This window comes from Spea bombifrons, chromosome 8, assembly GCF_027358695.1.
Source record: "Spea bombifrons isolate aSpeBom1 chromosome 8, aSpeBom1.2.pri, whole genome shotgun sequence".
Classification (NCBI taxonomy): domain Eukaryota; kingdom Metazoa; phylum Chordata; class Amphibia; order Anura; family Pelobatidae; genus Spea; species Spea bombifrons.
In genome coordinates, this window is record NC_071094.1 from 12,962,583 (window position 1) to 12,979,872 (window position 17,290).

At 40.8% G+C, this 17,290-nt stretch overlaps 1 protein-coding gene across 2 annotated transcripts; it reads left to right on the forward strand.

Moving 5' to 3' along the window:
- Positions 1-499: 499 nt before the first annotated feature.
- On the forward strand, positions 500-8,362 carry LOC128503525 (LON peptidase N-terminal domain and RING finger protein 2-like). 2 transcript variants are annotated; one of them, XM_053473639.1, is made up of 2 exons: positions 500-818; positions 8,175-8,362. In XM_053473639.1, the coding sequence occupies exons 1-2, from the start codon at positions 512-514 to the stop codon at positions 8,216-8,218; spliced, it is 351 nt and encodes a 116-aa protein (XP_053329614.1). In that variant the 5' UTR covers positions 500-511; the 3' UTR covers positions 8,219-8,362. The 2 variants fall into 2 exon arrangements, 1 of the variants encoding a protein (XP_053329614.1); XR_008355253.1 differs by lacking the exon at positions 500-818 and adding an exon at positions 4,129-4,283.
- Positions 8,363-17,290: the final 8,928 nt, after the last annotated feature.

Below are 17,290 nucleotides of genomic sequence, written 5' to 3' on the forward strand. Positions count from 1 at the left end.
GTTGATCTATACCTGCGATGCTACGTTTCATATATTATTATTGTATACCTGCAAATACAGGACTTGTATGTCTGATTCTGTTTATTTGATATATACCTTCAGTGCTGAGATCAGCAGTGTGTGTTTTTTCAGTGGTATGATTTAATGGTGGAAATTATTAATGCCCCCCCAGTTTGACTGTGGTATCTTGTTTGCCCCCCTTAAATATTGTTTCTAGAGTCGCCACTGTTCCCTACACACATGTTAACAGCGTGCGCCTGCGCCTGCCCCCCTCCTCATCGCAGCCCTTATGAAACCAACAACATGGGCTGTTTCACAACAAGGGAGGGCAGCCCAGAGACAGCCAATGGGAGGCCACCCCTGCCGGTCACGTGAGCACACACTTTATGTAATGTTGCCGCACATGTTATGTCAGGGGCTCTTTGTGCTTCTTCTTCTTCCCACTTTGTCTCCGCCGGAGTCCGGATCCACTGCGTGCCAAGCGGGGTGGAGTGTTACCCTCCTGTGACCCATGGATGTCTTTAACTGCCCCTCCTGCCAGCAGGCCCTCTGGGACCCTGTAACTGTAAGATGCGGCCACTCTTTCTGCAAAAGGTGCTTGCGGGGGCCAGCAGTGGACAGGTGCCACATTTGCAAGCAGAAGCTGAAGCCCAGGGGTGCCCAGGAGCTGAAATGTAACACCCTTTTATGCAACTTGCTGGAGAAGTGCCTGCAGAGCGAAACCAGACTGAACAGGGTGAGAAGCGACCTGCGCGATTTGCTCTCACTCCAGGACCACGAAGAGGCAGCAAAAGTGGCCTCCAGAGGAGTTGCGATGGGTGAGTTTCTGTAGGAGGTCCCATGGGGGGCATTTAAATGTCTATATGTGATCCTCATGATGATATAAGAGTAGATCATATATCACATTATATATGATCATTGCTATTATATACCGGGATTAACTCATCCATAGCCAGCGCATATTGAGTTTCTGAAAAAATTGTGGACAGTGATCATTATCAATGCGCTTCTGTATTTTAATGGCCTGTTGTATGATTATTATTATTATTTATTGTTGTATATAGCGCCATCATACATACGCTGGTGGCAGCGTGTTAGGTGCCTGCCGCCGTCGCACTGTTACGTGTCTATGTAGGATGCCATCCTGAGAATGGAACGTAAAAACCTTTTTTGTTACTTAAAATATTTGTACTGGTGGTTGATCTGTGCCTTTCTACCATTAGACTGGGCTTAGAGGGTCTTTCAGGTGTTGAAATGTCTGCCCAGAGCCCAGCAATGCATTAAAGTGCAGAACCTTCTTAGATGGAGAGGGGGAATGACGGAAGTAGAGGCGCATGTCCAAGACTGGACTCATCTCTGATAGCCTCAGGTCAGTTGAACCATCAGACGTGACATCAGTGCCAGTTAGGCATACCTTGGAGATCTTCTTTAGTCAGCTGACTGCAACTATTTAGGTATTAACCCTTTAATAGCACATCAAGAAGATTCTTTGGAGTGATTTGCCAAATTGTAAGACTTGTCATTTTTTTAAAGATGTGCTTAACTGAGTCACCTGCATTCAAGCAGGGATATCATCCATAACATACTGGTATCAAAAGCACCAAGTAGGGGTCTTATGTATGATCACAGCAGTGTAGAATAGGACAGAGTCAGTTCCAGACAGTGTGATCTGGAGATTTTACTCCTTCATCCGGAGACGCTGATATTTGGGCAACAAACCACGGACTCCGGGTCAAACCTTAAGAGTTCCCAGCTAGGCTCTTACAAGAATTATGGGGCTCATTCATTCTTTGGTGCAAAATTGGACGTTTGGGTGAGAGAGGGAACGTTCCTTGTCTCTCACCCTGCTCTGCGGACGCTGACATATTTAGATTTACGAATGTTTGCCATGTTTTTTTTATGTTCTGTCCAATAGCAGATTATCTAAAATCATAGCTACCTGTGGAGTAGGAGGAACGTAAACCAGTTCTGGGTGGATCGAGGAGCACCTGTGAACGCTGTGTGTCTGCTTATGACAGCTTGACAAAGGCCCTGTTTGGCCGAAACGTTGCTTTTGTTTGTTTTCGCTTAATAAAGTGTCCTAGAGACTGGAAGCTGTTTGGAGTGCTGGGATTCCTTTTCTTTGTTTGAATGCTTATGACACGGTTTGAGTAATAAGCAGCATTTAACGATAAGTAATTAGCGAGATCTTTAACCTGAGCGCTGTTGGTAGCTACTGAATACTTCAAAGCAGTCTGGTGACACTTTCCCGAACATCCAAGAGGGAGTCACTGGGTTCTGTCTACGAGACACATATAGTGCTACATGTAGTATGGGCGATCAGACCTACTTCCACATTTCTGGGTGACAGATGGTGCCCTTCTGTGGCACCTGGACCAAGAGCCGGAGCTAGGCCCTTTTGCACCCGAGGCAACAATGAAAAATTGCACCCCCCAGCTATTTTTTTTTTTTACAGAGGTTGTTTAATTTACACTGCCCTTACACGCACCTGTCCATAAACACACAAACACACATACACGTTGCCTTTACACACACCTGTTCATTATCACGCATATACGCATACACTGCCCTTATACACAACTGCCCATAAACACACATATATGCATACACTGCCCTTACACACGACTGCCCATAAACACACACATACACTGCCCTTACACGCGACTGCCCTCACACACACACACCTGCCCATTAATATGTATATACACATACACCAGCTTATAAACATACAAATACCTACACTGCCCTTACACACGCACACACACCAGCTTTACAAACACAGAAATACCTACACTGCCCATACACACACACACGCTGCCCATACACACACACACACTGCCTATTCACACAGACACACACATGCTGCCCATACACACACATGCTGCCCATACACACACATGCTGCCCATACACACACATGCTGCCCATACACACACACGCTACCCATACACACACACACACTGCCCACACACACACTGCCCACACACACTGCTCATACACACACACACTGCTCATACACACACACACATATTGCCCATACACATACACACACACTGCCCATACACACACACCAGGTTACAAACACACACACATACACAGCACTTACACACACACCAGCTTACAAACACACACACATATACACAGCCCTCACACACACACACCAGCTTACAAACACACATCTATACACAGCCCTTTCTCCCATCTATTACTTTTCTCATCTTCCATCATCTTCTATCTTCCATCCTGTGGTGGGAGCTCGAGGTCTGTCACTCCAGGCCTCTGCTTGACATCATATCCCGGAGCTCTGCATCATTTGCCGTCGCATAGTGGTTAGGGAGAACGGAAGACGAGGTCTGAATAGGGAGCGTGAGGTCTGTCAAATGTTGGGCCGGTTTGAGGGGGATTGTGATATCCCCAACCAGCCCTGCTCATCGGACACCTCCACCCCAGACCAGTGCTGATGGTGCCTGGGTGCGCACTGCCCACGGGGGCGCCTGATGAGCAGGGCTGGATGGAGAGAGCACAATCGTGCAGTCCCCTGAAGACCGGCACAGGGGAGGGGGCCTTTCCGGTCGCCCCCTCCCAAATAGAAAAGCTACTGTCCGTGATCTCCCCAAGCAGACCTGCAGCTTCTGATCGGGCAGCTGTGCGCCCCCTCGCAGGTGCGCCCAAGGCGAGTGGCTCACTCGCCTCACCCTTGCTACAGCCCTGCCTGGACCAGGAGAATGCCAGCTGTCACTCCAGAAAATATGGTGTCCTCCAATGAAAGTAGGTCCCAATGTAATGTAAGAAAATACCCGCAATGTATAAGTAGGTTGGACCCCCACCCACTAGGGGCCACAAAAAAACCCCTTCATGCCTGGTCATACACAGAAGAACTCTACATTGGCATTGAGAACCGTAGCCATAATGGACTACAAACATTGGGAATTAAACAATTCTATTGCCATAGCAACAATTAATAATAATTTATTATCATTCAAGAATTATTTCAAAACTGTATGTATATTTAGTTACAAAAGTATATTGAGTAGAGTACGTTGAATATCGACACATGTAACATTCAATGTAATTATGTTGTAGGCGCAACATATTAAACACTGGCTAAATTTTCCTCCATTTAGCTGCTTGAAGATCTCGGTTTTCCGGGGGCCTTCATCTCCTGAAGAGCTGTTAGACGAGGTCTCTCATTACTTGAAGTCGTCCAGTCCAGACGCCGCTACCCTCATAGCTCCTCTAAAAGCTGCATCCATTGATTCATGTGGCACAATAGCGAATGTGAAGGTAACGTTAAGTTTTGGTATGATTGGGATATAGCCATTGAAATACTGCAGGTTTACCTTACCAGGAGACATACGAAAATCACAAACAGTAGGAACCAAATTCATAACTTACCTCTGGCTCAGGGGGCATAAGATTGAAATGTTGAAATGTTGAAATGTTGAGATACATCTGATGTCATCAATACAATGTGAGCCAGGAGAAAGAGTCAGAGCAAGCTATAGGTAAAGGGCCATATTTTAAATTTAGTTTCAGAGGGTATGCAGAGCTAGTGGAGGGACTGGCACAGTGGGACAGCTAATGATGGGACAGGGACTAATACTCACCGTACCCTTGTCTTTAGACAACGTCACATATTATATGACTCCACTTATTGTACCTCCCCTTTTATTATACTGTAAAGCGTAACATAGATGCACAAACACGTAGTAAAAAATAAATATGCGTACATATACATTGTACTGTGAAAAAGTATTTCCACTCTTTCCCATTTTTTCTGGCTTTTGCACATTTGTCACATTGAAATGTTTCAGATCATCAAACTAATTTTAATATTAAATAAAGTCAACTTCAGTAAAACACAAAATGCAGTTTTCAAATGAAGATTTTATGTATGGGAGGAAAATAAGCTATCCTACTCAACCTGGCACTATGTGAAAAAGTAATTGCCCCCTTACTTATTGAATCAATTAATTAACCAAATTTAAATGATAATTGGGTTTAATTTCACTAGACACCCCCAGACATGATTACTCCCAGCCCTGCTGAATCTAAATATCAATTAAATAGAAAGTTTTTTGCAAAGTGATGTAGGCTTAAAGATCTCAGAAAGCAGCACATGATGCCACGATCTGAAGAAACTCAAGAGCAAAGAAGAAACAAAGTCATTGACATCTATCAGTCTGGAAATCATCCAAAGCAATTTCTAAGGCTCTGGGACTCCAGCAAAGCACTGTGAGAGCCATTATCTACAAATGGAGAAAACGAACAAAAAGAACACAAACTCTTGTCTGACATTTGCCAAAATACATCTTGATGATCCTCAAGACTTTTGGGATAATATTCTGTGGACTGATGAGTCTAAAGTGGAATTTTTTTGAAAGACATGCTTCCTGGTAAATCTGGAGTAAATCTTAACACAGCATTCCATAACATCATACCAACAGTCTAACACGGTGGTGGTGGTAGTGTGGTGGCCTGGGACTGCTTTGCTGTTTCAGGACCTGGGCGACTTCCCATAATTGATGACGCCTGAAGGAGAATGTCCAGTCATCAGTTTGTGACCTAAAGCACAAGCGCAGTTGGTTATGCAGCAGGACCATGATCCGAAGCACATAAGCAAGTCCACCTCTTAATGGCTCAAAATAAACAAAATGAAGGTTCGGTGCTACCAAGTCAAAGTCCTGACTTAAATCCGTAGGTAATGCTCGAAAACCTTCCAATGTGGCTGAATTAAGCCAAGAAGAGTCACCAATATTAATAATAATATTGCTATTTATTGCAAATGTTTGATTGCACTTTTTGCGCAAAGGATGGCAACCAGTAATGGCATTATTTTTTCACATGAGTAAAAAAGGTTTTGATGAACTCTTTACCTTCAATAAATAAAATAATGATTTAAAAGCTGCATTTTGTGTTTATAAATTGTTTTATATTAACATGTAAATATGACAAGAAAGGAGAAATTGAAGAAATTAGGTAAATACCGTATTTTCTCTAGTTTTTTCAGAGTAAATGGTCTGAAAAATATCCCTCGTCTTTTATTCGTTATAATCAAACCTCAAATAGAGATCTGACTACAAGACTAAGATCCATATTCCCCGCAGCGCTGCAGGGGACTTGAATCCTTCTCTCTGGCAGCCAGTGGCTTCTATGACAGAGCGCAGGCATCACATGACCTTCCAGTGCTCCACCAAAGAAGCTGTGGCACTTTTTATTAACAGAGCAATTCTCTCTTCTGCATGTGCTCTGGCAGCTCTTATAACATGCTTTTCTTCTTTCTGCCTAATCTTATAGATCTGTCTGTCTTCCTAACTTTGCTTTTCTTTGTATTTACTAAATGCTTCTTGTTTTTTACTATTCTGGCCACTTCTGCGGAGTATCACAGTGTTTTCTTTAAATTTTGCTCTTACTGACCAGCCTAATAAAACTTTATGTTACCTTCAATAATTGAACTTTTAAATAATCTCATTCCTCCTGTACTCCATTAAATGGCACCAAGTAACTTTTTTACACATTTTCTCATTTTAGAAAATTCAGCAAGGGTGTGGGGTCATTAGGGTGACCAAATTTGCCTTGTTTTCCAGGACACATATAATTTTTACATATTGCTGACCAAACCTGCTGTATGGGGCATCATTTTATCTGTGCTGGCGGCATCAATACACAAGGGGGCAGCTGGGGCCATTACTTAAATCAATACTAAAAGGAGGGGCTGGCTGGGGGCAAAAACACAAAAGGGGGGTCAACGACAAAGAATTGTGGGAAAAAAACATTGTTTTTATTGTTGTAGCTTAGCCCATCCAGATGTGTGACAGAGCCTGTCCAGGTGTGTGTGTGTGTTTGGGTGTTAGTTTGGCAGAGCCTTTCCTGTGTTTGGGTGTCGATGTGGAAGAGGCTGTCCTGGTGTGTGTGTCAGTGCGGCAGAGCCTGTCCTGGTGTGTGTGTGTTTGGGTGTCAATGTCCTGGTGTGTGTGTTTGGGTGTTGGTGTGGCAGAGCCTGTCCTGGTGTGTGTGTGTGTCAGTGTGGCACAGCCTGTCCTGGTGTGTGTGTTTGGGTGTCGATGTGCCAGAGCCTGTCCTGGTGTATATGTCTGGGTGTTGGTGTGGCAGAGCCTGTCCTGGTGTGTTTGTCGGTGTGGCAGAACATGTCCTGGTGTGTGTGTTTTTGGGTGTCAATGTGGCAGAGCCCATCCTGATGTTTGGTTGTTGATGTGGCAGAGCCTGTCCTGGTGTGTGTGTTTGGTCATCTGTTTCCTGGCACTGTAGAAATAAATTTAACTATTTAATTTTTACCATTTCAGAGATAAAGCACCCTCCTTTGTAGATCACTTCAAAGGACAAACCTTTTCAGGCCCAAAAATCAGTGAGAGGAGAAGTAAAGTTATTGTGTTATTTACTCTATTTCAATCTGCATATTTTATTAAAATTGATTAGTGACTTCAGGCACCCTGTGTATGATGACTTTTTTAGTGTACTGATGTACTCCCAATCCCATCACATTAGATTATATCCTATATTATCTGCCTAGCACTGATGTCATCTTATCCAGTACACATGGATGCTGAGGAGTTAAGCTTCTGTCTATTGATTTTATTTCTATAAAAAAGGCCCACCAAAATCCTCAGCACCAGGCCCATGATGATCTTAATCCAGCCCTGCCAATAACTAATACATAAAGATTTTTGTATATTGTATATTTTTCATTTTTTAGAGTCAATTACCAGCCCCTGGCAAGTATGTCTTAATGGGAAATAAGATTAAAGCGATTAAAGGGAAATGCTCTGAAAAATACCCCTTGTTTTATAATCCAACCTCAAATAAGAGTAAGATCCAGATCCCTGCAGCGCTACAGGGGACCTGGATCCTTGTCTCTGTCAGCTGGTGGACGTCTGCGCAATGTGCCGGGACTCCTATGACAGAGCGGCAACGTGACATAATATTTGGGTCAACATAGAAGTAAAGTCATGCAGTAAGAAAAAAAATGATATAGCTGTATTATTCCAAAAGAAAATGAAGCCTTTAGTCAGTTGATACACTTTATTACGCTAAAATAGAAATACATATAAAGTAACAAAAGCTTTTAAGACCTCACTTGTCACTTATTTTGTGTGATTTATATTTATATGAATTTCTGATGTTAAGTATTTCTTTTTCTTTCTAAATATCTTACAGGGAGGAAAGAAGAAAAAAGACAAGCATTAGAAGAACAAAAGTGATACAATGTTGCTGGAACATGCATTTAACAAACCTCCATTATACTTATTAATGCGCTTCTGCATGTGTGTTTGTAAATGGTCTGCAATGTATATACTGATCTTTACTTAAAGGTCATGGGTTTTCAGAATAAAACCTTAAACAAACTTGTTGAAGTATTCCAATATCTTATGAAATATACCGAGTACCTGTATATAGACTCTATACAATCGTCTACAGCCTAGGGCTGAATATTGAGCAGACTGAGGGATCTATCAGGAAATAACACGGGGGCTCAATATAGAAAACAGAGGGGGGGGTATTAAAGAAACATTTACATAAATAAAGGCGTTTCACAATGTATCAGAGGGAAGTTCGTGAAATCAAGGAGCTGAAACCACAACTCTCCTGACAAGCCTTCTGTTGGTGAATAACTACAAACAGCAGACTAAAGTGGAGGACTGCATTGGGATGCGGGTTCTGCGGGACCCACCAAAAAACTCGGGTGGTCTTTCGGGCGCTGCGGACGGTCAGACACTGTACCTGCGGGTCTCAGTAATCCTGCGCACTCCCGCAAGGCTGCCTTCGCGTTGCTCCCTCACAACATCTATTCTCTTGTTCCGCAAAAGGAAGCCAGCGGAGTCACGTGATTTTACGCCATGTCACATGACTCTGCTCAGCTCCTGGGTGGAACAAGAGAAGAGATGCTGTAAGGGAGCAACATGAAGGCAGCCTTGCGGGACTGCACAGAAAATCTGCAGTACAGGTAAGGGGGTGGGTGTGATTGACCACATATGTTGCGGGAGCGGGCGGAATCGGACACATATGTTGCGGGAGCGGGTGGGATTGGACACATATGTTGCGGGAGCGGGCGGGAGTGGAACGCGCACATTGTGGAAGCGGGCGGTAATGGTCACAAAATCAGCGGGAGCAGGATTAAAAAAACTAAAGGACCTGACTCTAAACAGGTCTGAGGATGACCAACTGGCTCTGGCACTTGAAGGTCACCAAATAACATTTGTGCAGAGATCAGCAGGATATGTGTGGCTGCGAGTAACGTTATTACAGTTTTGGAGCGTACGGTCGCCCGTATCCATCGGGCAGTCACACAATAGTGGGATATGGCGGTATGGGTAATTTGCTATCCCCGCCCATTGTTTATATTACCATTCATTGAAGCAGTTCCCCACCTTTGTGTATAGATTATTTTTTGGGGTTGCCAACTTGCTCTCAGGTCCAGGAAACCTTTTATATTTTAAATCTGCATATTTTTAGGTATAATCATCACGCAGAAGGAAACATAACAAACCTGATGTACAATTGTGGAGTAAAGATACCACAACAATTAAATTATTGGAAAATGGAATATTATTGGAAAATTATTATTATAATGGAAATTATTGAAATATTTTTTATATTATTTTGAAAACTGCCAAATTTTGTTCCAGGAGGAATATAGAGACTTTATTGCATATCCGAGGACTTTTCAGGCAAAGTTTTTGGGGTAATTCTATCTCTTAGATCGGCAGCAGATGTTTATTCCTGGGACTTTGTTGACATTAAAGACGTAAAGCTCAGGTACAGGTAATTTATTGCAGCTAACAAATTGCAACTGGATAACCCGGGCTTGTTAGGGAGTCATTGTTGGTCCTTGTGATCACCAAATAAATAGCACTGTGGGTTGTAGTTTTGAAAGCAACTTCCGATACAACGATGGGCGAGAGGGGCAGTAAAAGCTACTGTCCTTCCACATGTTATTTTATTTTCCAGCAGACCCTACAACTTCTCTGTGGCTTACCTTTGGAGGCAGTTGTTTTTGTTCAGTCCCACAGGCCACGGTTCCAAGCAAATATTTCCGAGTAAAGGGACACTTCGGTAATAGTTGTCAATGTACATATGATACCCATAATTAAGACGGTTTGAGATGAGGTTCCAGGCAATTTTTACCACTCATCCCCACAGAGCCGGCATTGTCTGGCTAATTTAAGTGCAAGTCACCCCACCCCCCACCCCATAAATCCAAAAAGAAAACGAATGCCCGTCTCTTTAACAAAGCTTGTACAGCTTGACCCGTTACCTTGCCCTCTTGGAACTTTTATGTTGTTTGAATATCAGCCTTCCTTTGTATTGCTGACTGTACACTTTTGGGCAAAGGCTGTTTTAACGTTTTTGCTGTGTTACTGTTTATAATTTCCTTCTTTGTCATTTTGTGCATCCACACACATTGTATACACATTATACCACAAACATTACATATCATATATTATATATTTTTGAAAACTAAACACCCCAGGGTATTTCAAATACTGATATTTTCCTTCTTTCCATGCACACATTTTATCACCAGCCTTTCTCAACATTTGCAGTAGTTTTTGTGCCCCCCCCCCACACATTTAGGTATGAATTTACAGCTCCTGGTATATGTTACTGTCAAAAAACAGCCCAATTTGTGTTCATCTTGACAAGGTTTGCATTTTTTTTTGAATTTCAACATCAGTCTGTGCTGCCAGGCCCATTAGACTTAGTTTATTGTGAATCTAGTGTTTAGCCAATATGTGTGTAGTAGATACATGGAGCGGTTACCCTTTCAGGCAGAAATGGTACGAGGGTGGAGTGGCGAGAGTTAACAGAGTTTAAATAAGATGTGGAGTGAACCCAATCAACCGTAAATGAGGTTTACTCCAATTCATTAGTATCTTTGTGTTATTATGGGAGTCCTTTTGCCTAAACCATTCCAAGTTGGGAAATGTGACACCTCTCCTAGCCAGAAAGGCACCGTTTTGACCCTGCAAAGAACCCTCCAACAAACAAAGGCGTTACAAACTCAGCCCCTTTTCTACTAAAGGTTATATTTAAAAGATTAAATCTAGATCTAGGGATCTGGGGTCCTCATATTTATATATGAGGTGCCCACATTTTTCCTAGCAGAATGACATCAGACAAGGTTGGGTTACCTCCAATCATTTAATAGATAAACTGAAGTCTGCAGTGTTAGATCACAGACTGACCAAGGAAGGTCATTATGGAAAGAGGGATTTCTGACAAGTCTGGATCTGAAAAAATATAACCTTTATATGCTGTAACTGGATAGAAAAACCCTTTGCTAGGTGTCGAATAAGTGGCCCAATCTCGTAGCCCCTCCTACTCTTCTGCGGACTGCAGCCCTGACATCTGACCTGCAGTCAACAGGTATAAAGTATCCTGTACTTCGATATTAAGGTGTCCTTATTTTGGTGGCCAAGATCTAATTTTGCAATAAATCGCCATTATTCTTGCCAAAAGCTCCTCCGGGAATAGAATAAAGTACTTCTGTAAGTAGGATTTCTATTAACTGTTCTCCCTTTTATTTTTATCTGCTTGGTGTGACTAAATTGTTAATATAATTGTTTGTATGTACTGTAAATATTTTTTATTTCATAATAAATCATTCATTTATTAAGTTCCTGCCTTTGTCTGGTATAAGAACCACATTTGCCTTGAAGAGAGTTATTTAATAATCCGTAGTCTTCTTAGATGCTTGGCTAATCTGCATGTTTGGATATATAAACTATTTGGGGACAGTAGATTAAAAAGTAAGTTGAGCGTTTTAACCAGGTTTGGTGGCAGCATTACCTATCTTTATATCAGAGTGGGAGGTGTGTAAGCGGGGCATTTAATTATTATTTTCCAGTCTAGTGAAGACAGATAGTGATTTAGACCCTCTTACCGCCAAAATAAGTCACGTGCCTTCTTGGAGTAGTGCGCATTCCAGACATGTGCCATGTCCTATTTTTAGGAGATCTTTCAACCTGGCCAAGTCAATCTACCCCATCAAATCATATTTTTTTTTTAAACTACACACTCCATGGGCATTTACAACACCATTTTTTAAAACTCTTTCCATGTGATAATGTTTGTGAAGATATAGTGCTAATTTTAGTACTTGCTCATATCTGCATGTATATTTGGAAAAAGATTTGTGAAACTGGATGGTTCTCCTGATGCTGACATCCGTGGCAAATTATTTTTACATGTTACACATTTTTTAAACTATTTTATTATTATTATTATTATGATTTTACGGATCACTTGTGATTAGTGAGCTGGGCTCCATTGACTGTGTGGTTGAATTCAGTACATGGACAGACCCTTGTGAAGTCATTAGCTGTTCAGTTGGCAGTGCCATCTTGTGAGTGGCAGCAATGGTGCTTAGAATAAAATCAGTCAGGGTGCAATGAAAAAACATTGTACAGAATTATCAGTAATCAGGTTCCCTTTATTCTCAGTGGAACTCAATGTATCACTAAATGGTGTTCAGAAAAGACAGAATATGGAGGCAGAGAGACAAACAGTGTGCCATGCAGTATACATTTATCGGCCAATCACAGTCTGCCTACAGACTGCCTTGGTAACGAGACAGTCTCCTGCAGTGGGTTCTATACCATCAATATAGGTTTTTGGGCACACTTTTTGTGCGATAACATAGAACATGATTGATGTTTTTACTGTTTAATAACTATGATTAATAACTCATTGTTAACTGAAATAAACAATGTGAGAAGTGGCACATGGCAAATAGATAGAAAAATAGTGGCTCTCCAGCTTTAATGGGACAATGATTTCCTTGAGTTCAGTCAGTATCTTAAAGGAAGAGAAGCATGCATATGGTCATCTGAGATTATGAGCTTTGTAGTTCTACAACAGCCAGAGGACTGCTGTCTTTCTCAGGTAAGCATACAGCAGGGCAATGTCCTTTTCTAAACTTTGCTCATACCTCTTCTACTCTTTGTCTTCTCAAAAACTGTTTTATTTGTGTTTTTCTCAAACACTATCTTGATTATTTTTGTATCCTATAAATTAAATCCCATAATGATCAAAATCACCTGATTCCAAAATCTCAATACACAAAATAACCTCCCTTTTTAATGTAAACAAACTGAGTAAATGAGACGAATAAAACCAACATTAGACAATATAGATTTAGAAACTTCACATTTATTTAGAAAAATTAAACAGAATAAGAAACATTTTGCAGTTTCCGGATAAGAACATTAGGAAGTTAAGAGACAACATGACAGTGAGAAATATGGCCAAAATAAGGGCTACATCTGGACTCACAAAGAGTCATCCTTCAGCACTCAGGAGAGGAAAAACCCCCATTATGGAGGAAACCTCTGGGGAACCATGGCAAAAAGGACTGCCCTTCCCTCTGGGCTTAAGTAGGAAAATGTAAAATGCCCTTAATTGTTCTTCAATTAAAATTACCTTTAACAGTGTGTTTCTTTCAAATTATTATTATTATTATACTTTAGATTCGGGAGAAGCTGAAAATTTTACAGATAATGACAAGTACAATACAGCAATTGACATACAGCTACAAGAGAAATAAAGGGGCCTGTTCCCGCAGGAACTTACAATCTATGTTTTAACAGAATGGAATTATTTGACAAGTTTATGTTCCCTTACTTACCATCTGCACCCCCACCAAAAGAAACAATAATGGAAGAAATGTTGAGACCCTTTGCAAAAGATTTGTCTACACTGTTATAATCATTTACAACCTTGTGACATAACCACCAACTCACAAGGTCAGCAACCATGGAATGGATCTTTTGCAGAGGCACAAATGGTACATGTCAATCTAATCAGCTACAATCTCCTTGAGCTAGAACCCTCAAATTGCAAGGTAAGCATAAATAGAAAGGATGTTTGGCAGAGGCACTAGTCTTTAAAAAATGGTACATGAGTCAATCCTCTAATTAATTAGAACATTGTTAGCTAGACTCCTGAATCTCAAGGTTAGCAAACAATGTTGATACCCTTGTCAGAGGCACCATACTTAAACATATGGTACTTTAGTTAATGCTCTAATTAAATAGACCCTACTTAGCTACACCAATAAATCTCAAGGTCTTAAAGCGGCAATAGTCTTACAAAAACAATCAAGAGTTGTTACTCATATCAGATTTATCCTCCTGAAGTAAGACCTTCAAATCACAAGGTTAGCAGCGATGGAATCAATCATGACACCTTTTGATGAGGCATTTGTCTCTAATAAACTACATACAAGTTCTAATTTATCAATTAGAACCAAATTTGCTACAGCTATCAAATCTCAATGTTGGAAGCAATGGAATAACTTATGATACCCTTTGTGGAGCCACAGATCTCTAACAAACAGTACACAAGTTCATGCTCTAACTAATTAGAACCTCCTTAACTAGACCCCCAAAACTCAAGGATAGCAACGATGGAGTAGATATTGATAGCCTCTGAGAGGCAACCTTCTCCACCAAAAATAGTATGCCAGTTGCTGCTCCTATCAGGTACAACATTCTGAGCTTGGACTCTCAAATTAAAACGTAAGCGTAAATGGAAGGACTCATGTCATGCTCCAAAAAATGGTACACAAGTAAGTGTTCTAGTCATTTACCAGCTCTTCAGCTAGAAACCCTTAATCTTAACATCAGCAACAAGTGAATGAAACTTGATGCCCTTTGAAAGGCAACAGTATTCTCAAAAATGGTACATTAGTTGCTGCTCCTATGAGACACACATCTTGAGATTGCTTCTTAATGTCTGAAACAATGGAATGACTCATGATACCCTTTGTGGAGGCATCAGTCTTTAACATAGGGTACACAAGTTAATGCTCTAATTAAAACCCACTAGCTAGTTGTCTAAATCTCAAGGATAGCAACAATGGAGTGGATTTTGATACCCTTTGAGAGGAAAAAGTATCCACAAAAATGTTACAAAGGTTGCTGCTCCTATCAGATACAATGTCCTAAACTAGGACCCTGAAACCTAAATGTCAGCAGCAATGGAACACAAGTTAATGCTCTAATTAATTAAAACCCACGAGCTAGTTGTCTAAATCTCAAGGATAGCAACAATGGAGTGGATTTTGATACCCTTTGAGAGGAAAAAGTATCCACAAAAATGTTACAAAGGTTGCTGTTCCTATCAGATACAATGTCCTAAACTAGGACCCTGAAATCTAAATGTCAGCAGCAATGGAACACAAGTTAATGCTCTACTTAATTAAAACCCACTAGCTACTTGTCTAAATCTCAAGGATAGCAACAATGGAGTGGATTTTGATACCCTTTGAGAGGAAAAAGTATCCACAAAAATGTTACAAAGGTTGCTGCTCCTATCAGATACAATGTCCTAAACTAGGAGCCTGAAATCTAAATGTCAGCAGCAATGGAACACAAGTTAATGCTCTACTTAATTAAAACCCACTATCTAGTTGTCTAAATCTCAAGGATAGCAACAATGGAGTGGATTTTGATACCCTTTGAGAGGAAAAAGTATCCACAAAAATGTTACAAAGGTTGCTGCTCCTTTCAGATACAATGTCCTAAACTAGGACCCTGAAATCTAAATGTCAGCAGCAATGGAATGACTGATGATACCCTTTGTGGAGGCACCAATCTCTAACAAACAGTACACAAGTTCATCCTCTAACTAATTAGAACCTCCTTAACTAGACCCCCAAAACTCAAGGATAGCAACGATGGAGTAGATATTGATAGCCTCTGAGAGGCAACCTTCTCCACCAAAAATAGTATGCCAGTTGCTGCTCGTATCAGGTACAACATTCTGAGCTTGGACTATCAAATTAAAACGTAAGCATAAATGGAAGGACTCATGTCATACTCCAAAAAATGGTACACAAGTAAGTGTTCTAGTCATTTACCAGCTCTTTAGCTAGAAACCCTTAATCTTAACATCAGCAACAACTGAATGAAACTTGATGCCCTTTGAAAGGCAACAGTATTCTCAGAAATGGTACAGTAGTTGCTGCTCCTATGAGACACACATCTTGAGATTGCTTCTTAATGTCAGAAGCAATGGAATGACTCATGATACCCTTTGTGGAGGCATCAGTCTTTAACATAGGGTACACAAGTTAATGCTCTGATTAATTAAAACCCACTGGCTAGTTGTCTAAATCTCAAGGATAGCAACAATGGAGTGGATTTTGATACCCTTTGAGAGGAAAAAGTATCCACAAAAATGTTACAAAGGTTGCTGCTCCTATCAGATACAATGTCCTAAACTAGGACCCTGAAATCTAAATGTCAGCAGCAATGGAACAAGAGTTAATGCTCTACTTAATTAAAACCCACTAGCTAGTTGTCTAAATCTCAAGGATAGCAACAATGGAGTGGATTTTGATACCCTTTGAGAGGAAAACGTATCCACAAAAATGTTACAAAGGTTGCTGCTCCTATCAGATACAATGTCCTAAACTAGGACCCTGAAATCTAAATGTCAGCAGCAATGGAACACAAGTTAATGCTCTTCTTAATTAAAACCCACTAGCTAGTTGTCTAAATCTCAAGGATAGCAACAATGGAGTGGATTTTGATACCCTTTGAGAGGAAAAAGTATCCACAAAAATGTTACAAAGGTTGCTGCTCCTTTCAGATACAATGTCCTAAACTACGACCCTGAAATCTAAATGTCAGCAGCAATGGAACACAAGTTAATGCTCTAATTAATTAAAACCCACTAGCTAGTTGTCTAAATCTCAAGGATAGCAACAATGGAGTGGATTTTGATACCCTTTGAGAGGAAAAAGTATCCACAAAAATGTTACAAAGGTTGCTGCTCCTATCAGATACAACGTCCTAAACTAGGACCCTGAAATCTAAATGTCAGCAGCAATGGAACACAAGTTAATGCTCTACTTAATTAAAACCCACTAGCTAGTTGTCTAAATCTCAAGGATAGCAACAATGGAGTGGATTTTGATACCCTTTAAGAGGAAAAAAGTATCCACAAAAATGTTACAAAGGTTGCTGCTCCTATCAGATACAATGTCCTAAACTAGGAGCCTGAAATCTAAATGTCAGCAGCAATAGAACACAAGTTAATGCTCTACTTAATTAAAACCCACTAGCTAGTTGTCTAAATCTCAAGGATAGCAACAATGGAGTGGATTTTGATACCCTTTGAGAGGAAAAAGTATCCACAAAAATGTTACAAAGGTTGCTGCTCCTATCAGATACAATGTCCTAAACTAGGAACCTGAAATCTAAATGTCAGCAGCAATGGAACACAAGTTAATGCTCTACTTAATTAAAACCCACTAGCTAGTTGTC

What these genes read in the sequence shown, in the direction of transcription:
- LOC128503525 (XM_053473639.1), top strand. Translation starts at nt 512, where the DNA reads ATGGATGTCTTTAACTGCCCCTCCTGCCAGCAGGCCCTCTGGGACCCT. An exon ending in CTCCAGAGGAGTTGCGATGG is followed by an intron (nt 819 to 8,174) that starts GTGAGTTTCTGT and finishes AATATCTTACAG; the next exon opens with GGAGGAAAGAAGAAAAAAGA.